The sequence below is a fragment of the Botryllus schlosseri genome, unplaced genomic scaffold, assembly GCF_051294905.1.
Source record: "Botryllus schlosseri isolate E-star unplaced genomic scaffold, Bs_hap1 Bs121a, whole genome shotgun sequence".
In the NCBI taxonomy this organism is placed as follows: Eukaryota; Metazoa; Chordata; class Ascidiacea; order Stolidobranchia; family Styelidae; genus Botryllus; species Botryllus schlosseri.
The window spans coordinates 16,962-34,845 of record NW_027648730.1 but is presented as its reverse complement, the minus strand read 5'-3'; the positions used below and the strand labels follow the sequence as shown (position 1 = coordinate 34,845).

The 17,884-nt window shown below is 39.5% G+C and overlaps 2 protein-coding genes across 4 annotated transcripts; one reads left to right on the top strand and one right to left on the bottom strand.

The window, feature by feature from the left end:
• The first annotated feature begins 119 nt into the window (after positions 1–119).
• On the top strand, positions 120–5,530 carry LOC145432737 (uncharacterized). Of its 2 annotated transcripts, XM_080309562.1 has the most exons (7): positions 127–381; positions 616–806; positions 3,410–3,495; positions 3,554–3,693; positions 3,993–4,167; positions 5,067–5,219; positions 5,282–5,530. In XM_080309562.1, the coding sequence occupies exons 2-7, from the start codon at positions 711–713 to the stop codon at positions 5,445–5,447; spliced, it is 816 nt and encodes a 271-aa protein (XP_080165688.1). In that variant the 5' UTR covers positions 127–381; positions 616–710; the 3' UTR covers positions 5,448–5,530. The 2 variants fall into 2 exon arrangements, with proteins under 2 accessions (XP_080165687.1, XP_080165688.1); XM_080309561.1 differs by lacking the exon at positions 616–806 and having other exon boundaries at positions 120–381.
• Positions 5,531–5,845: 315 nt separating this feature from the next.
• LOC145432736 (calcium uptake protein 1, mitochondrial-like) lies at positions 5,846–15,670 on the bottom strand. 2 transcript variants are annotated; one of them, XM_080309559.1, is made up of 9 exons: positions 15,227–15,670; positions 14,602–14,796; positions 13,801–13,929; positions 12,689–12,845; positions 11,887–12,008; positions 10,759–10,890; positions 8,901–9,053; positions 8,407–8,439; positions 5,846–7,110 (listed from the first exon to the last, which is right to left on the bottom strand). In XM_080309559.1, exons 1-9 carry the CDS (start codon positions 15,575–15,577, stop codon positions 6,877–6,879), a joined length of 1,506 nt encoding a protein of 501 aa, XP_080165685.1. In that variant the 5' UTR covers positions 15,578–15,670; the 3' UTR covers positions 5,846–6,876. The 2 variants fall into 2 exon arrangements, with proteins under 2 accessions (XP_080165685.1, XP_080165686.1); XM_080309560.1 differs by lacking the exon at positions 8,407–8,439 and having other exon boundaries at positions 15,227–15,669.
• Between the last annotated feature and the right edge of the window lie 2,214 nt (positions 15,671–17,884).

Here is a 17,884-nt window from a genome sequence, read left to right as displayed (position 1 = left end):
TATTGCGTGGGAACCACTAAAAGTTCTGTGAACATTCCCTGTGGAAATTATGATTTAAATGTTTCCAATGGTATGCTCTGTGCTTAATAACTTTAGGAAGCAAGTGCTCAGAAATCTCCAAGATGCTAAATAACATCGAGAAATGACTCAAGTTCGAATGTTTAAATGAAATTGACTGTAAAACAGTCCAAACCAAGTTTCAAAACAAGTTCATGTACTAGTGTTCATTTATTTGCTCAGAAGACGATGCATTTTCATGTCACAGGTTGCGTTTGTGTGTTGGTGGTGACTACGGCCACCCGCAATGTCCTTGGAATGGAATATACGATTACCAGAAATGTAACGAAGATCCGTGCTCTCCATCTTCACGTTCAACACCAGGTACTCAATAACACCATTACCATTAGGAATGCAATGTTTGAAACTGCATTCAAACTCAATCACTCGAGTACCTCAGCTATTCCCTTTACCAACTACTTCAACTTGAATACTATCGATGATTTTATTGTGTTATGTTAGATGATATGTTGAATGTAGTATGTTACTGTACCAGTGGAGTATTTGCAGTGAGAATTTCAGCATGTTGAGACAGCTACTCTCACGGTTGCTATACAGGTCGTGCTAGTAGATGGGGTCCGTGGGCTCAGTGGGGCGCATGCACCGCAACCTGCGATGGTGGTCAGAGGCAAAGGTATCGTTTGTGTGAGAAGATGAAAAATAACGCAAGGGTACTAGCGCACGATTGCGAGATTCCAGGGAATACAACGTCTTCTAAAGAAATAGTGCGGAAAGATTGTAACACTCAGGTAGGATGTGCTGTCGAGATGGTTTAGTTCAGTTTATTCTCAAATTTTTATCCAATCAATACACCACGAGATTGCGATACAATGGAAAAATAGGAAGGTACCGATGCGACTTGGGAATATTTTTTAAATCATGCACCATGACCAAAGCGGAGTAAAGAGGAGGCACGCACACCGTATGAAAAGTAATAGAAGATGACACAGAAACACAAAACAACAAAATGAGATGGCATGTGTCGCAAGGCGAGGTCAATATATCAGATCATGGTCCAGTAATCTCGAGCTCTGACAAGTATTTTTTCAATAAAGATCATGGTCCAGTAATCTCAAGCTGTGACTAGTATCCTATTTATTCAATAGGGCCTGCTTGCATTTCGATTTGAATGTTGACAAGCGCACCGACTGTCGGATAGCCGGCAAGATACTGTTCATCACTACGTGTCCAGCATAATTGACAAAGGACTGCTATCTTTGTGGCTGATTACGCATATATAGAACTCAGTGGAGTGACCATACTATATAGAGCAGGGGTGACCAACCTTTTTGGTCAAAGGGCCACATTGCATTGACGAACCCTCGCGCGGGCCACAAGCCGCGCCAAGCGCGAAATTTTTTCAAAATTCATAGATCAGTATTATTATTACTTGAGTATATTGCGGGTCTGCTGTATATTGCTGGGCTCAGTTTGCAAGAACTGGTGTATTCGGCGGTTTTGGACGACACTCTCTCATAATTGCAATTATAATTAGACTTAATCTGGTACATTAGGCGTTCTTTCATTTGCAGGAAGGGGTAACAATATTAAGTGCAAGAAATCGAGTTACAACATATTGCGGGAAGCGGGAAGAAAATTTTTACTTTCGATAAATCTACCGCAGAATAATCTGCTTTGTTGTAATGTATGAAGATCTACCAAAATTTGACTGGCCTATGGATCTGCCAATGCGTCGAAACTTTTTTTAGTCGTCACTTTCCAAGTGTTGCGGCCAGCAGAGCCAGACTAATCAAATGTTTGGTTAGCCATGCAAGTTCACAATCTGGGAAATCCATTTTTGGTAATATTACTAATTTCTAAAATTTACTCACGGGTCACTCAAAACCTTCTCGCGGGCCACGGGTTGGCCGGCCCTGATATAGAGAAACATACATAAGATGTGTTTTGTTCTGTTATATCAGGATGGTCCTGCAATTTTTCGGCCCACGAACTGTGCTCACAGCCAGACTTGTGCAAATTATAATCTAGTTATTTGACAATTAACTAACTACTGGTTTTTTGAGTAGTTCTAGTTTTAGTTGTGAATTTTAAAAAGAATTTAGTTGTAGAACAACTAGGAAACATGTGTTGTCGTTTGGCGTGTATCGTGATACCGGCGTTCTGTTGAGTGATGTTGCAGCCATTGTTAGCTCAGTGTCATCACTACTAACAGTGGCGTAGGCAGGATTTGGTTCTGAGGGTTAAACTCGAACCCCCATGAAATGCCGATTCCATCTCCAATCAACCATTTGTAATTCGTCGATTCATATTGAGAAACAGTCATTAAATGCGTTTGGACAGTGGTTCCCAACCTTTTTTATCTCGTGGACCCCTTTGATCGAAATTTGAACCAAAATCCCACCCCACTAGGAGAAATCAGCCCGATGATTAAAAAGGTCACCTGTTGACCGAATAAGATGGGCACTATGTAGTTTTATTTCAAGTAGGACCGTAACAACACTTTGTCGATCTCCAAATAACAATGGTCTTGGTCCCAATCAACACAACTTGAATTGACTTGTAAATAAGATAAATAATTTCACTAGATGCCTCGCTGTGATAGATTCGTCACGATGTTTGCCCGCGCAGGGGGCAATGGGGAATTCTTATGCAAAGGAGAGATTTCAAATAGCATTTAAACATAATTCCAGCAAAAAAAGAACGCTCATTCCGACAGTTACTACTTGACACGACACTGCTACTTCTGTTTGATTACTTTTTCAAACCTGCTAAAAAGGTCCACTCCCAATACACGAGATCCTCGTCAAAGGGAAATATCTACTTACCCCATCCAATAGCAACCTAACTAAGAGATCTATCGACTACTCGGAACCTATCATCTGGAATGCATTACCACCACATATCCGTGAATTGCCTTATAATAGATTCAAAAAAGACCTACTCGATCACCTCTTGTCGTTATACGAACACTGTTGCCCTACCTCTCTTGACTACTACTACTTGACAGTTCCATAAATCCGTTACAATTCTAAAGCAAAATCCCCCCCTAAAAATTACAGAATTCCGCCTGAGGTGGGAATCCTCCCCTGGTTGGGAACCACTGCTTTAGGATTACGTGATGCTTCCTAATGGTAAAATAAAAAGTAGAAGTTCCTGAACAGTCGGAAATTAGCACATGAGCTTAAGTCATCTATTGCCTCGATTGCTCGGATTTCCATGTCGGTGACGTCGTATTTAGTGATACGATTGTTTATATACGATGTTCTTCCCAATTCTCTACTAGTTGTTGACAATTACCATTGACAAGTGTCAGCGAAAATATTCAGAGTTTATTTCAATATGAGTACATTATTTGACTTCATGTAACAAAATCTATATTCTTTTTATTCAGGCTTGCGAGCCTGCAAGTATGAGCTGGCACCATTGGCTTCCATGGTCTGTCTGCACAGCCAGTTGCGGAAGAGGTATAAAAATGAGGTGAATACATCGGTGGTTTTCTGTTGCTTTTTGTGTTAAAACATGATTCTGTTTTCAGAAAAAGGTCATGCAAAACGGGTAAGGTGTGCAAAGGTTTCACACGAAACAGCGAAACATGCATCGCAGCGCCGTGCCCAACAGTTAATCCGGCCGGTGGAGTTAACCAAAGAAATAAGAGTCGCCGAAAGCCAACAATTGGTAAGACATTGCATGATGTCAAGTTGATATCAATTCCTTGCTTGTGGATAACCATGTCGCTGATGAAGAGGCATTGGTTTGGTCTTCATTTCATTCTTTTTTGCTAACTGCTACGATACTGTCGTTTTGACTTTGCAGTACAGTGTTAGGAATTCGCCTTGGAAGATCTTTTGAGAAAACCAGTCATGAACAGAATCGGCAGTTCTATTGTTTTCATCCGCTCAAGACAAAGCCAAAATATGAACACTTGGCAGGGTCGGAGTACGTCCAATTTTTCCGAAACGTGACCTGAATTGCAGACGTGTACAGATCAAGCATGGCCTCGGAGATTTTCGGCGAGACAGAATTGGGGAGAGGCGGTAGGAAGTCGCGAAGGCGGAGAAGGTCTCTTTGCAACTTTGGAAAGCTGTACTTGGGAGATTACAACGGTGATGGAAAGGAGGATGTACTTTGCTTTTCGAAACGAGGGAGAATGTGAGTTGTCTTCAAGGTTTCAATTAGTTTCGATTCCCATGTCCACCGTTAAAACAAAATTCAAGCTGGTTTTACATAACCAGGTTGTAACCAGGGTTGTAACCAAGTCACATGGCTCCGAGTCACAAGTCAATTTCACTTTTATTGTTTTGACTCGAGTCATTTTCAATTCACCATCGAGTCAAGTCCAAGTCATCGAGCAGAGGATCAAGTCCGAGTCATGGTAGCTTGTCTCGAGTCCGAGTCCAAGTCATGTCGATTGCTCAGTTTCCAGTTAAAGTCTTGTTAAACTCACTTTATATAACTATATTTGGTGATATCGAATGTTTCGCATTTAGAATATACTAATTTTCCTCACTTTTAGCAGTTTCTGGTTGCATTTTCAAGTACCAGTACCAATCAGACAAAATCCCAGTAGGACGGTTACTTCACAATTATTCGAAATTACAATGAAATGTCGGTCTTGGCCGTCTGAGTCTCGAGTCAGTGACTTGGTCCGAGTCATGCGCAATGACTCAAGTCCAAGTCGAGTCATCAGAAAATCGTGACTCGAGACGAGTCATGACTCGAGTCATTACAACCCTGGTTGTAACCAAGTCACAAGTCATTCTCACTTTTATGGTTTTGACTCGAGTCATTTTCAATTCAAGTCGGAGTCATAGTGTTGATGCTTGAGTCCGAGTCCAAGTCATTGTATTCACTGTTCAGTTTCGAGTACAGGTCTTGTTCAACTCACTTTTATACAACTCTGCGTGCGTGATATCAATCAAATGCCTCACATTTATAAGATACTAATTTCCTCTTGAATGTCTTTCCAAATTTCGGAGTTTATCACTGGAATAAGACTTGGTTGCTGCTCATTGAAAGTACAACACCACTAACGAATATCCCGTCTTCAGAAAAATATCACTCCAACCGAACGGCAAATCAGCGTCGCAAGATATCTGGCAAGGGGAGACAAGATTTTGTACTGGAGTTGACAATGTAATGTACACAGTCGACTTCAACTTTGACAGTGTGGACGAGCTATTCTGTTATCACAGCATTTCCCGGTGAGTTTTTAAATGTTCATCAAACCTACAGGTTTTGTAACAGGCTACTATCTTCTGCACAGGACATACACGGTGATGTATGCCGCGAACGGTATATTCGACGGAACAGGCGATGAAGTTCACGGCGATGTAGATGAGGAGTTTTGCAGGCTATTTGGAAGATTGAAGTATAGATCAAATGTTAACCGGTTTAGCAACCAAGTCACGATATGTAATGAATACACATAGTTGCAGTTCGTTTTATCAATGTTGCTTTTGTATTGCAGAGTGTGAATTTTGATGTGCAAATATATGAGTGTTTGAGACTTTGACCTATGTGTTCAGTTCCGTATTCGAGTTTATAATCCAACATAGATCAGGTAATGAAATATAAATCCATACTGAGCAGACTTGCCAAATATAAACAGAAGTCTTCGATATATGAAAGGTCTCTGCTGCTCATGTAATAAAAATTTTACAGACATAGATCTCAAGCATCATATTCCTTGCGAGAGGTAATTTTTCAAGTGGGGAACGACAGAATCCCTCACAACCGAAGGACTAACTACCACTGTTACTGTTAAGCAAGCTCCTTTGCAATAAGTTCTTGATTCTGAACCATAAAAGCTACATACATGACAAGCTGATGAACGATGGTGATCAGTATATTTTCTCATAATCCCATTTCACTGAATAGACGCGTATAAACATTTGCTGAAATATAATTTGCAAACCGTCCACAATAATGACTATTCATGAAATTCGAAGTGAGCATTTTCCAAAATTTCATGTAAATATGATATTGTCAGGTTACGGTTGAAACAGCCATTTATGGCCAATCCCATAGTGTAGGAAGAAATCACTGCATTCTATGGTCCATGGTGTGACAACTTGACTTACTTGAGGATTCATATATATTTATATACTTTCTATTTAGGCCTGTCACTGCCCTCTACAGTCTAATGGCATTGAAAACAGAAAAAACAAATAAGGCTACGTTCGTCATTGATAGTGGAAAAAAGTAGTTCTAACAATCGACATAGCTAGTCAGCAGTCAATAGACACAAACACCACAAGTGTCTCATTTATCTACACCTGTTTTGTTGATATGGAACCAGTAAACTAAGATCGTAACAATCTCATTGTAAAATCCGGTAACAATACAGCGTCTACATGTGCTAAGTATATAAAGGACTAACCACAACCAGTGGTTCTCGAACTTTGACGCACCTCCCCTTGAAGATCTTGAACTTGTGCAAAAGTTTTGTCGTCATGTATTATGTCAAAAATGTCCTCTAATTTACCAGACCACTACCTGACACATTGATCTTGCCACATTCCACCTATTTTTGTCGCCGGCCCTTATATATTATCTTTTACTTTTCATTCAGTGTGAACGTGCATGCCCCCTTTTTGCATCGCCTAGGCCAGGTGCGTGTCTGAATCGAATTGGGCATACCACTGACTGCTACTTCAACATTAACGACCTCTATTTAAATGGTATATTATATTCAAGAATGCATTATTTTTTGAAAGAAGCTTCATGCACCCCAGTTTGAGAACCACAGGACTAAACAATACGAGTTACACAAGTGCAAAAGAAAGGAAAAGAAAGTTGGAACATATCCTATCCTGCAGTGTCAGGCACACGCTTAGCGGTTTCTACGCTGTTTCTCTTTCACTCAGTAGCGCTGCTCTTCCACGACGTTTCGCGAGCGCATTTCCACATCGCGTTGAGCAGCCTCCACAGTCCGGTGTCTTTCGGTTTTTCGAGGCCCCTGTTGAGTCTCCGCTTCATTAACGAAACGAATTCCTTGTTGCTGAGAGTTCCGTTGCCGTCCTCGTCAAAAACCGTGAAAACCACATCGACCAAATGGTCCGAGAGCTCATCTTCGGCGACAGTACGTGCGACCTAAAGATTAAATATTCATTAATCAGTCACAGAAAGGAATGGTCATGAAGATACAGATAATGGCTTGCGGGCAAATCTATACCATAAACTTTTGAAATTAGGAAGAGGACCATTTTTACAAATAACAAAACTTCGAAATCAAACGAGAAAACAGGCAATTCGAGATTTTTTTACTGGAAATACTGTTGTGTTGAATAAAAACAAAGGTCCTTTTTCCAAATGGACCCTCTTACATGCAAATTTGTTCATCCTTGCTGTTGGAAGTTTTTCCATGTCCTTTATGCCCGTTTTGGTTGTGCCTGTACACTGCACAGTGTACAAATACCTAGCTGTCAAAGCTATATAGGAGAATGAATTGCCAAAAAGGGGGGCATTTAGGCATCCTCGGGGGACATTTTCGGTTTATTGAAAAAGGAGGACAAATCTTAAAGGAGGACGTATGCCTCACATATACGTAATCTATATTTTTTTACTGCCAAGTCTAACTTGGCGATTCAGAGAGCACTGTTTTCTTGTGAAATCTAAGCTGTGAACTTGCAGAGTGGCCCGCACCAGAAATGTTGTTACAGAAATCATCAACAGCATAACTATCTAGCATAACCATAAAAGTTCATGCGAATCCCATGAGTTTGTGTGACACATTCCGGAATAATGAAAAAAATTTTATAATTCAACACTAGAATGTCCATAGTGATGTGAAGTTAGCTGATGGTTTGAAGTATCACGGCAAAAATCTATTCCATTCTCAAAGTATGAAATGAATCTTGAATGATCACAAATTCACGGATTCCAGCAGCATTGAGCAAAATATGTAGCATTTAGCTACCACAATCTTTACTACTGGTTCATACCGACCTTATTGATCCCGTTGTGATGAATTAAATAAATTTAACCCAGTTCTGGCATCAGATAGTTGATACGATGCTCGCATCAGAATGGCAAACATAAGACGGGGAAATTAATGCTTCATTTGATAACATGAAATGCATGGGACTGGACTGCCCCAAATGGAATTTGGCCTTATTACAACATGCAAGATGGGTTGCCATTTTGTTGGCATCTTAGAAAGAGTTCAGCAACATCAAATAATAGTCAACAAAATTCCTTGAGAAATCTCAACATGACGTCAACAACAGATGGATAAGTCCATACCCATGAAATCCCTCGATAACGCATCAAGGGCCAATGGCCTCCATTTGGCTGGGTCGCCCAATGTATAAATCTCATGAAATTCTGAGTCATGATTTCAAATGAGTAAGAAAACACATTCCATGTTAGCATACTCGATTGGCTTACCTCAGGGACCGTGGTTCTTACAGAGATGAAAGTCTTTTAGAAACAAGCACAAAATGAATGTAAAACCATTGTATATCGTATCATTGTATATCGTACATGACAATACCATAATTACAGGATTGATTCGTTACAAAATAGTCCAACCAAATTCATATTACAGAAGAAAAGGAAATCTACTCTGAAATGCTTCCAGAATATCGCTAGTATAATAAAACCATGTGCCGTTAACAGTCACACACAAGTAGTAAATGAGTGTTTCGAAGACAAGATGATAAAACGGCAAAAGCCTTTTACACGTTACAAATCTGACGAGTTACAAATCTGACGAGTTTTTGGCAGACTCCAACTTCGCAAATTAGTTTTATCACTTTTTTTTCCGAGGCCTGTGGCAAAAATATGTGTTCAAGCCAATCTTACGCTATTCTTAGATCTTCCATCTTGAAAGAACAACTGTGGATGTGGGCGGATAATTCTTTATCAAGCAGAAATCTCACCTGTTTCATCGACTCCTTATCGATATCTGCGCCGACTGCGTGGTAAAAATCAAAGGCGATATCGATGTCGTGAATGTGCTTCAAAAACAAGAAGAAAGATTGCATGTCCTTGAACGAAATTCCTTCTCCGTCGGCAAATTCTTTCCGCACTCTCTGTAACAAATTAACAACATTCCCAGGATTTCTGACGAAATCCGATTATAAATACAGGCAAAAGTGACACAAATATCGTGTATACGAGATAGCGTAATGGAGAAGTGTCTGGCTTCTTGATCGGTAGGTCGTGGGTTCGATCCCCGGCTGGGTCAAACCAGACACCTGATTAGTAACACTGGTATCCATGGCTGCCCCGCTTGGCGCTCAGCATTACCGTGATAGCAAGGAGGGGTGGTGCAAGACTTAGAAATCTTTACAAGGCTGTGTCTGCTCCTTCCACATCCAGCAGCATATGTTTATCATGCACTCATGGTACGCATCTGCACAGATCGTGTATATGTGTATCAGGAGTCGGTGCATATGCCGCAAAAACACCCAGGACAAAAATATACTACGTCCTATTTCTTATCCGGATTTTTATAGGTCATTAGTTCTAGTTGAGCATTTGAGCAGTAGTTTGGACAAGTCCGGAAGTTCGATGAGGATCTGCAAGTGCAGTGACTGTGCTAATTGGTCTTCAAAGAGCTTCTTGGAGGTACAGAACTTCAATATTCAATTGAATATTATATTCATATTGAAATTAATCCAAATATTTTCGGCAGAAACTCATCAGGGGTAATCCTCAGCAAGTATCAAGTAGAGAATGATAAAGAACATTTTATATCAACAATAGTATCAAAAAATATGACTTCACAAGCATGAAATGAGATCTAAAATAAGAGAGCGTTCAATGTACTATTTTCAGATGGTACACAAACTCCTTTTGTAGCCAAAGCTTAGTCTTTACGCTTAGGTCAGCTGCAACAAAAATAATACTGGATAATTCTAATCAGATTTGCTTAGCAGCTTACCATCATTACCAAACCTGCATTGTGTGACGTCATTACCATTAGGACCGAGCAGTGGAATAGGCTGGAAGATGAGGTCATTCCAAGATTCAACCACGAATTAAAGATTTATTTGCAAGGAAGCAGTGCCCATAATCTTACTGATGTGTTCTATACATATATTATCAATATGTCCGCATAAAACGTGTTGCGTAAAGTCTTACTATAAAGACTGGAGTCAGAGGAAAATACCATTACTGGAGGGTGGTGACATAGCCCTGCTTTAAACAAAACTTTGTCAGATTTATTCAAGTATAATTGAGGAAGTCGCTCAGCATAAATTCAAACATACAGGACATCCTTGTCAATGGTTGTTTTTGATTTCACAGACATTCCCACAGACGAGGCAGGCAAAGAGGAAACAAAAAGATGGAGTCACACCATTCTATTTCTCAATATATAAATATATATATATCGCCAATGCAAAACCGAATTTACATACGTTAACATTTGAACTAGTGTGATGTTAATGGAAAATTTACAAATATTATCGCTACAAGTCTATAAACTCAGTACACAAGACTCCACAAATATTGATCTCCGGACAGCCTCAAACCTACTGTTTCCATCAATCAGGAATGAACTGAATAATATTTGGACGTGCATGTAAAATATTATTAATGCATCACAAGTGACATATGCCAAACTCTCAAAGGAACCCTCCGTGAGCCTCCGGGGAACGCTACTTTACCAGGGCGCAATTTTATTAACGGTCAATGAATTTCACCTCACACGAGCCACGCGTCAATTCTCCACAACCAATCAATACTAATCAATACTACTCAACGACGAGATTTGGATATAGGCCCGCATACCTTCACCATAACCTTTCGTTTTTTGACGTCCAACCCGGAATAGGTGAGGAGCAGCTTAGCGAAAGAAGCTTCGGATATATTGCCTTTCTCGTTTGGGTCAAACTTGTTGAATTCCAGTCGTAAAATGTCTTCCTGAATTAAAAGGCATTGGAGATGTTGGAGCAAGCGTACTCCAGATCACTTGATATAAAAGCACTTTGTTTTAGCCAGAGGTGATCAAAGACTCAAGGTAGTCACCGCTGGTAGTCGAGTGAAGTAGAATTTTATCCATAAATTTCTACTCAATAAAATAAAAGGGGTAATTTACTGACCACCTCCCGTTTTATCACAAGTTCTACATGCGACACAAACTCAAGATTGAAATCACTAAAGAGCCCAAAACTAGAACAAGTCGCATCAATTTTTGTTGATTAGGATCCATCACAGTTGACAGTGACAGCACCGGGAAAACAGCTCGCATAAGCAGCATTTTGTTAGGATGCGACACCAATGTCACATTATGAGTAATTCAGTGATTCAGTATAAATACATATGAATCACCAATTCCTGTTACAAGCAGCAAGGGGAATATTGAGGATACACAATATAGGAAGTGGTACAATATAGGAAGTAGTGACATCTTTGTCTGTGATTTACCCAGACTTGGTCCTAGCACAATACTATTTTTTTGCCCACCTGCACTAATACCTCATACCTCAAGTCGTTGTTTATAGATTACTTGCGGTTCTACTTCCAGTTTTTTAGGCTAACTACTAACATTTTACACATTGGATTTTGAAAAGTATAAAGTGGTTTTGTGAAGAATTTGTGTCGCTATTATGAGTGAAATTGTCATAATTATTACAAGAGCTTCTGTGAGGTACATAACTTCAACACCGTATACAATTGTATAGTATATTCATATTGGAATGAACCTAAATATTTTGGGCAATCGTCAGCAACTAGCAGAGAATTGGAAAGAACATTGTAGACGATTGATCCGATTTTTGGTGTAAAATGTTCTTCTCAATTCTCTACTAGTTACTGACGAGTGCCAAAAATACTCAGGAGCAAGGCAGTCACATCTACAAAAATTGCTACGAGCCCATTACTTTGTTTCGGATCAATCAACATAAAATGGCATCTAACCTGCAACTTCATTTGAAATTCAATAAACCTCGTTGCGGTGAGCTTGGTGCTTTCCGGCGTAGGCCCGAACAAATACGACGTGATCGCCGAGTTTGTTCCCTTCATCGATTTTACCACGTTCCCTGAAAAATGATTATAACATATATTTGACTCTTTGTGCGGCGAGACATTCGCATTAGTCAGTCACATCTTGTTCCTGACTGGTTGGATATTGGCAAAAGTTGATCCATAAATAGGTCGTGTTTAATTGAAAAATATATTCATATTGATATGAACCTGAATATTTTCGGCTTACACATTAATCAGCTGTTTATAATTTCGGTCAATAAATTTTTATAATTTGGTAGAAGTGTCCCTTCCTAGAATTACCAGAATACCAGAATTATCTCTTTGTCCAAGTCTGGTTTGTATGCTACATTTGATTGAACCTTTCATGAAAAATAGATCAGGCCAAGCAAGACTTTCAACGTTAACCAATAGTTAGGTAGTCACCGCTTCACAAAATGGGACAGGATAGCCTATATGAGACATTGCTAGTACATACTACATATTGAATACATCTTTCTAATTGTGATAGCTTGAATGGAAAATTTACAAGACTAGCATTGAAAGGCACGTGGTGAGCTTCCAACCACTCAAGAAACATCACAGAGCTTTCAAAGGGAGCATGTCTTATCAAAGTAACAGTACCACAAGTTGTTCCAGCTTTGGTAGCTTACCGCAAATGATTCTTAACTGCAAGATAGGGGATACTAGAATGGTTGAAGCATCTCCATCAGTATACCCGGGTGTCGGAGTGTACCTGTATTTTTATGGTCTCTATGCCGCATCCCGACAGACGTTTGCGATCTGGCGCTGTTGGTGACTTGTTGAAATTCGCTGACGTCGACCTCGCCATCTCCGTTCAGGTCAAACATACGGAAAGCGATCTCAAAGTTTCTCGAAGGGGTGGACAACACCTGCAATAACCGTCCGATAAGATCCATTCAAGTTTGGGAAAACACATGTTCCTCATTAACAAATAGTAGTATAGGGTCATATCACGATAAAACAAATCACTCTGCTAGCTGCGAAATGATCTGTATTCACTTTACTGCATATAACGCAAATAACACGTCTGAGTTAGCCTATCTATCGAAATCCGGCACATAACCCAGCGGCTAAGAGGGGATAGGCTACTGACAAAAAATAGTATTCTCTATGAATGGGGCAGGGCACAATGATTTATGATATGTGGAAGCCTTTTACCACAATTGGTGGTATTAGAGCATCAGAATGTGTAGAGCATAACTACAAACATTAGCGGAAATGACATTTCTAAGAAGTCATCATCAACCTACGGCATTCTCATGAGTGAAATGAAATAGGTAGGTATTGTCAAAAATACCAATTTATCATTATGTGGTGCATTGCTTTGCCACTCACCGAGAGCAGTTCTAGTACGGTACGTTAACTAGAATATAATTCACAATTTGTCCGTTGTTGCCATTATTTCTACAACTTCACACATCATTACACTTACTCTTCAAAGTCAATACGCCAGATATCCGTTGCAATTACAGTATGTGGAAAATGAAGACACGCTAGGCAAAGCAAGCTAACTTGCATACACCCAATGGATAGGTGACAGGTTTCAGTAATTACATCCTTGTGTTTCTATAGCCCAGTCACAAAGCTGAAAAATTGATTTGAATTGCAGAATAGATTCCGAGTTGAAAGATTAGCAAACTGATGTAATTGCAGATGAGAAGTGGCATAATTGACTGTTAGATAGTTGCGATTGCAAGCTTGAGTGTTACAGTAGTGTTTGAATTATGTGAAGTACAAATTGTAATGAACCATCACAAATGAAATAAGACATTACCGACTATGACAGTCTAACTAAACCATTTGAAAAAAGACATGCAAGGTTACCGTGAGCAGAAATATATAATCGCTGAAATTTATCAGTCCTTTTTCACCGAGCGCATGAAAAATGCTGTCATCCGGTAGCTCAAACGAAGATTTGAATTTCATTTTTGATAGAGATTCAGCTCTGATAACCTGCGGCGAAACAACATTTTGAAGACACATGCTTCATGCACAAAAGAAAATAACTTTTCATAACAGAATGGTGGAAATAAACATCTTACGAGCTTTAATCACCAGTCAAGGCCACATAGCTAATAGATTAATATGACCAATTGAAACAGGAGTTGAATTTGATACCCAGCCAGATGGAAATATCATATAAAATGTGTTATCCTTGGATATATCGTTGCTGTGCAATCAAAATAGCTCAAGTAAATGTTTCACATTTTGACAAAAAAAAGTTTTTTTTGAATTTTCATTTTTTTGGTCACGGTTATCTTAGTCACATTGTTTAAAAGTTAACCACTGGCAAAGATATGGCCGACAGTAAGTGCAAAGAAAACTACAAAAAATTAGTTCTCCCAAAATGTGTAAAACGGACATGAAAGCATTGAGACTGAGGGTAAATTATCAGGGACAAGCTGCTCAAAATATAAACCATGGAAGTAGGCTATGAATGACCTGATCAGTGTATAAATATAAATAAGGTAGCCCGCCGTAAAGAGTTCGGTTTTAAATGGAAATATGATCAAATGATGAAACGGCCGATTCCCGTAGCCCAAGTGATTCCAAGCACTGTCATAATCAATCTAGATCTCAATATTTCTAGATAAAAGAGAATGTATAGGCTATGCCTGATAATACCTTGAATTGATCGAGGCCGAGATTGTCCGGTTGTTTTTCTCCAGGGGTGATAGAACGTAGAAAGTCATCGGGCGTCATAAATATTTCCGAGTCCCCGTTCTCAAACAAAACCTTGTACGTGGCAAAGTATCTGAAGATTTTGTCCGGCGTCGAATATGCTCGAATTCTGTTCTCGTACTCTATGAATTTACGATCCTAAAAGAACGAGCAAACAGCATGATATCGCATTACTGTCCACACATTTTGCATTATTAATCAGAAAAATATCTAAACAATAACACAGAATAATATTATGTAGGCTACATCATCCTCCTCCTTTAAGGCATTCTATGTCAGTTGGTCCAGGCCATGTAATCCACAATCTCGGATTTTCATGATAATTGGTTTGTTCACAAAATTTTTTTCTGATTGAGAAACCGAATTTTATCAAAATTGGTCAACTAGAGCTGAAGATACGAATGGTCAAAATTGCTATTCTCTATAAAGCAAAATGAATGTCAAAAATTTATACGTAATATAACTTTCCATAAAAGCAAGTTAATGCAAATTTCTAGCATTATTCTCCTGAATTCAACCACCATTTTAACTTTATTTTAAAATGGAAGATAAATTGCATATTATATACCTTGAAACCAACTCTTTTTCGGCTAACTTCGGCAGAATTAACGCCATCGCTTGTTGCCTCATGATCTTCTACAAGTTGCAGTTCCTCACATATCGCTACAGCCTTCGAACCAATTGGATGTTTTCTTTCCGAAAGCTTGTAACTGTCGTTTTGGGTAAGAGATTTTGAAGGTTGTGGAAATAGATTCGATTTCCATTTCCTTGCAAACAAGTAGCCAGCGAATCCTGCGCCGGCAGTACCCAAAAGAATGACGACCTTTGCACTTCTGTTTGAAGACGAGCCTCGACTTGTGGAATCAATTTCCCTGACACTCGATCTCATGAACCGCTGCAGAAGTTTTTGGAAAGACATAGTAATTTCCCTCAAAAAATTGAGGGAAACGAAGTGCTACAGTATTTTAAGCTCTCTACAAAGTATAAATGAAATGATTCTATAAAAAGTGATATGAATATGATGATGGAATGTAGCGGTATATTCTTTGTCATTGTCGCAATATTAAAATGATGTACCACAAGTAACTTATTCAAAGTGATAAGTACATTCACAGCAATTTATTACGCTATATCATGGCGGCAGTATTTCTAGGTTAACTATTCTATAGGTGCAAATCAGGTTTAATGAATATCCATTAAAACTCGCTCGTTCGACGTTACGGTATACAATTAGCTATATTAGCCAATTGAAGATAAATGAAGCAGCTTGCTGCTCCATGAAGCTGTTGTGTCTGTTCGTTCTTTCCAGTTGGTTAAATACTTACCATATCCCCTTAAACTCGTTAAAGTCTGGAACCTTGAACGTGCACAATGCACGCCCTGCACACAACTGACGCCAGAATATCTTACGGTAAATTAGTTGCGAGTCTGCACCGTACAGCGCAGTGAGTGCCATATATAGCTAGTATGATAGTACAAAATATGTTTTGCTTTACATCAATTGACCATTGAACAGCTTCGGGCTTCGGTAGTTGTTACGCTTACGCTTTGCCTATGTTCGTTCTGTTTATAATCCAAATTAAACTCCGTCATGGATTTGCCTCTCTCTCTCTCTCTCTCTCTCTCTTCATTTCTGTACGGATGAGTGAACGATAATAGACGATCATAGATGTCTAAACCACTTCTATTGATGCAATAACATCAAATAGTCCCAAACGAAAATGTAGATTTACGAGGCTCAATTTTTGGCCAGTTGTTTGAAAAACTAGCTCCGATTCCGATGTATTTCATAACATGATTTTCTGCAATTAGCTGAATTTCCATAATTTAACAGCAACCCTTTATGGCGCGCGGCCCCGCGTTTACCTTCACCTATCGAAGGCGACGTCACGTTCCCTCCAGGGTCCGCAACAGAGAGTCAGCAAATTCGTCGGCCTGACCTTCATTCTTTTAATAGATAAAGCATTAGCATATTTCAAATGAATCAATCAGTTCTTGACAGTAGTCGGTTAAAAGCGCGCACCATCTGACGACGGTCTTTTACAGTACTATACAAGGTTGCAAAAAGGGCTGCGCACAATCAGCCCCAATGATTATGATTGGTGATAGGCGGAGTCGAGAGAATTAGTGGACCGAACCGCCATACCAGACATTATATAACTATTACCACGTTGTTGGAGATTTGACACATTCAAGTCGAAATACAAGCAATTTCTACTAAATAAATACTAGTCCGTCCTCAAGATTACCGGACCACGACTTTCGCCATCCGTGACATGCCACCCCATTTTTGTCGCTTGCTTTTTTCTATTATACTATGTTCCTTTACTTTTCAGTGCGCGTGCATGCCTCCTCTTTACTTCGCCTAGGCGAGGGGTTCTCAAAGGGCGGCCCACGACCCACTGGTGGGCCACAAGAGCATTTGAGGTGGGCCACAGAGCTATTTGGAAAATTTTAGAAATATTGTAAGTTTAGTAATATTTGTTGTGTTAATCGCTAATTCGTTGATTATACGTAGGCTACATAAAGCTTTTCATCCGACTCTGATGAGACGTAGTAGTAGCCTACGTATAAAGTCAGCATTTCAAGTCGAAAATGGGAGGCAGAAACGGCGGCTTTTTCCACTGGCTATGACTACCTATGGCTAACAGCAACTAAAATAATTTCACGTGTATAATACCGGGAATGTAATGCTGAAGTAACCAAGTGTTCCGGCAGGGTCATAATGTCGTATGCCGTGTAAAGGGGTGCGTGCAATAAAATCGGAATAAGTGTAATTGATGTATGGATTTACTGTAGCCTACTTCGGCAGGTCGTATCATTGTAAGTTAAAAATGGCAATAATTGCAAATTATTAGCAACTTCTGGTGAAGGTATACTGCACCACCGCAGCGAATAGTAATGGATTGAGGATTCAGCGGAGCTCATTAATATTTGAAGTCTTTTTAAAATGTCATACCTGAAAATCAATGTAGGCTACAAAGTGTGTAAGAGTCACGTGAATTAATAGTATCACTGAATTGAATATTCTGACATCGCAACTTCAGTTGGTTCAGTACGTGACATTGTACATTATACAGCATGCATAGGAAATCTTTCTCTACTCCTCTGTAGTACCCCATTCACCAATGAAATGTTGGAAGCTGGCCCAAATGATTATACTATTCCCCTCAATAGTGGAACTAAAATCCCAATCACACAGTGTATGCGGGAATTCGATCATTGT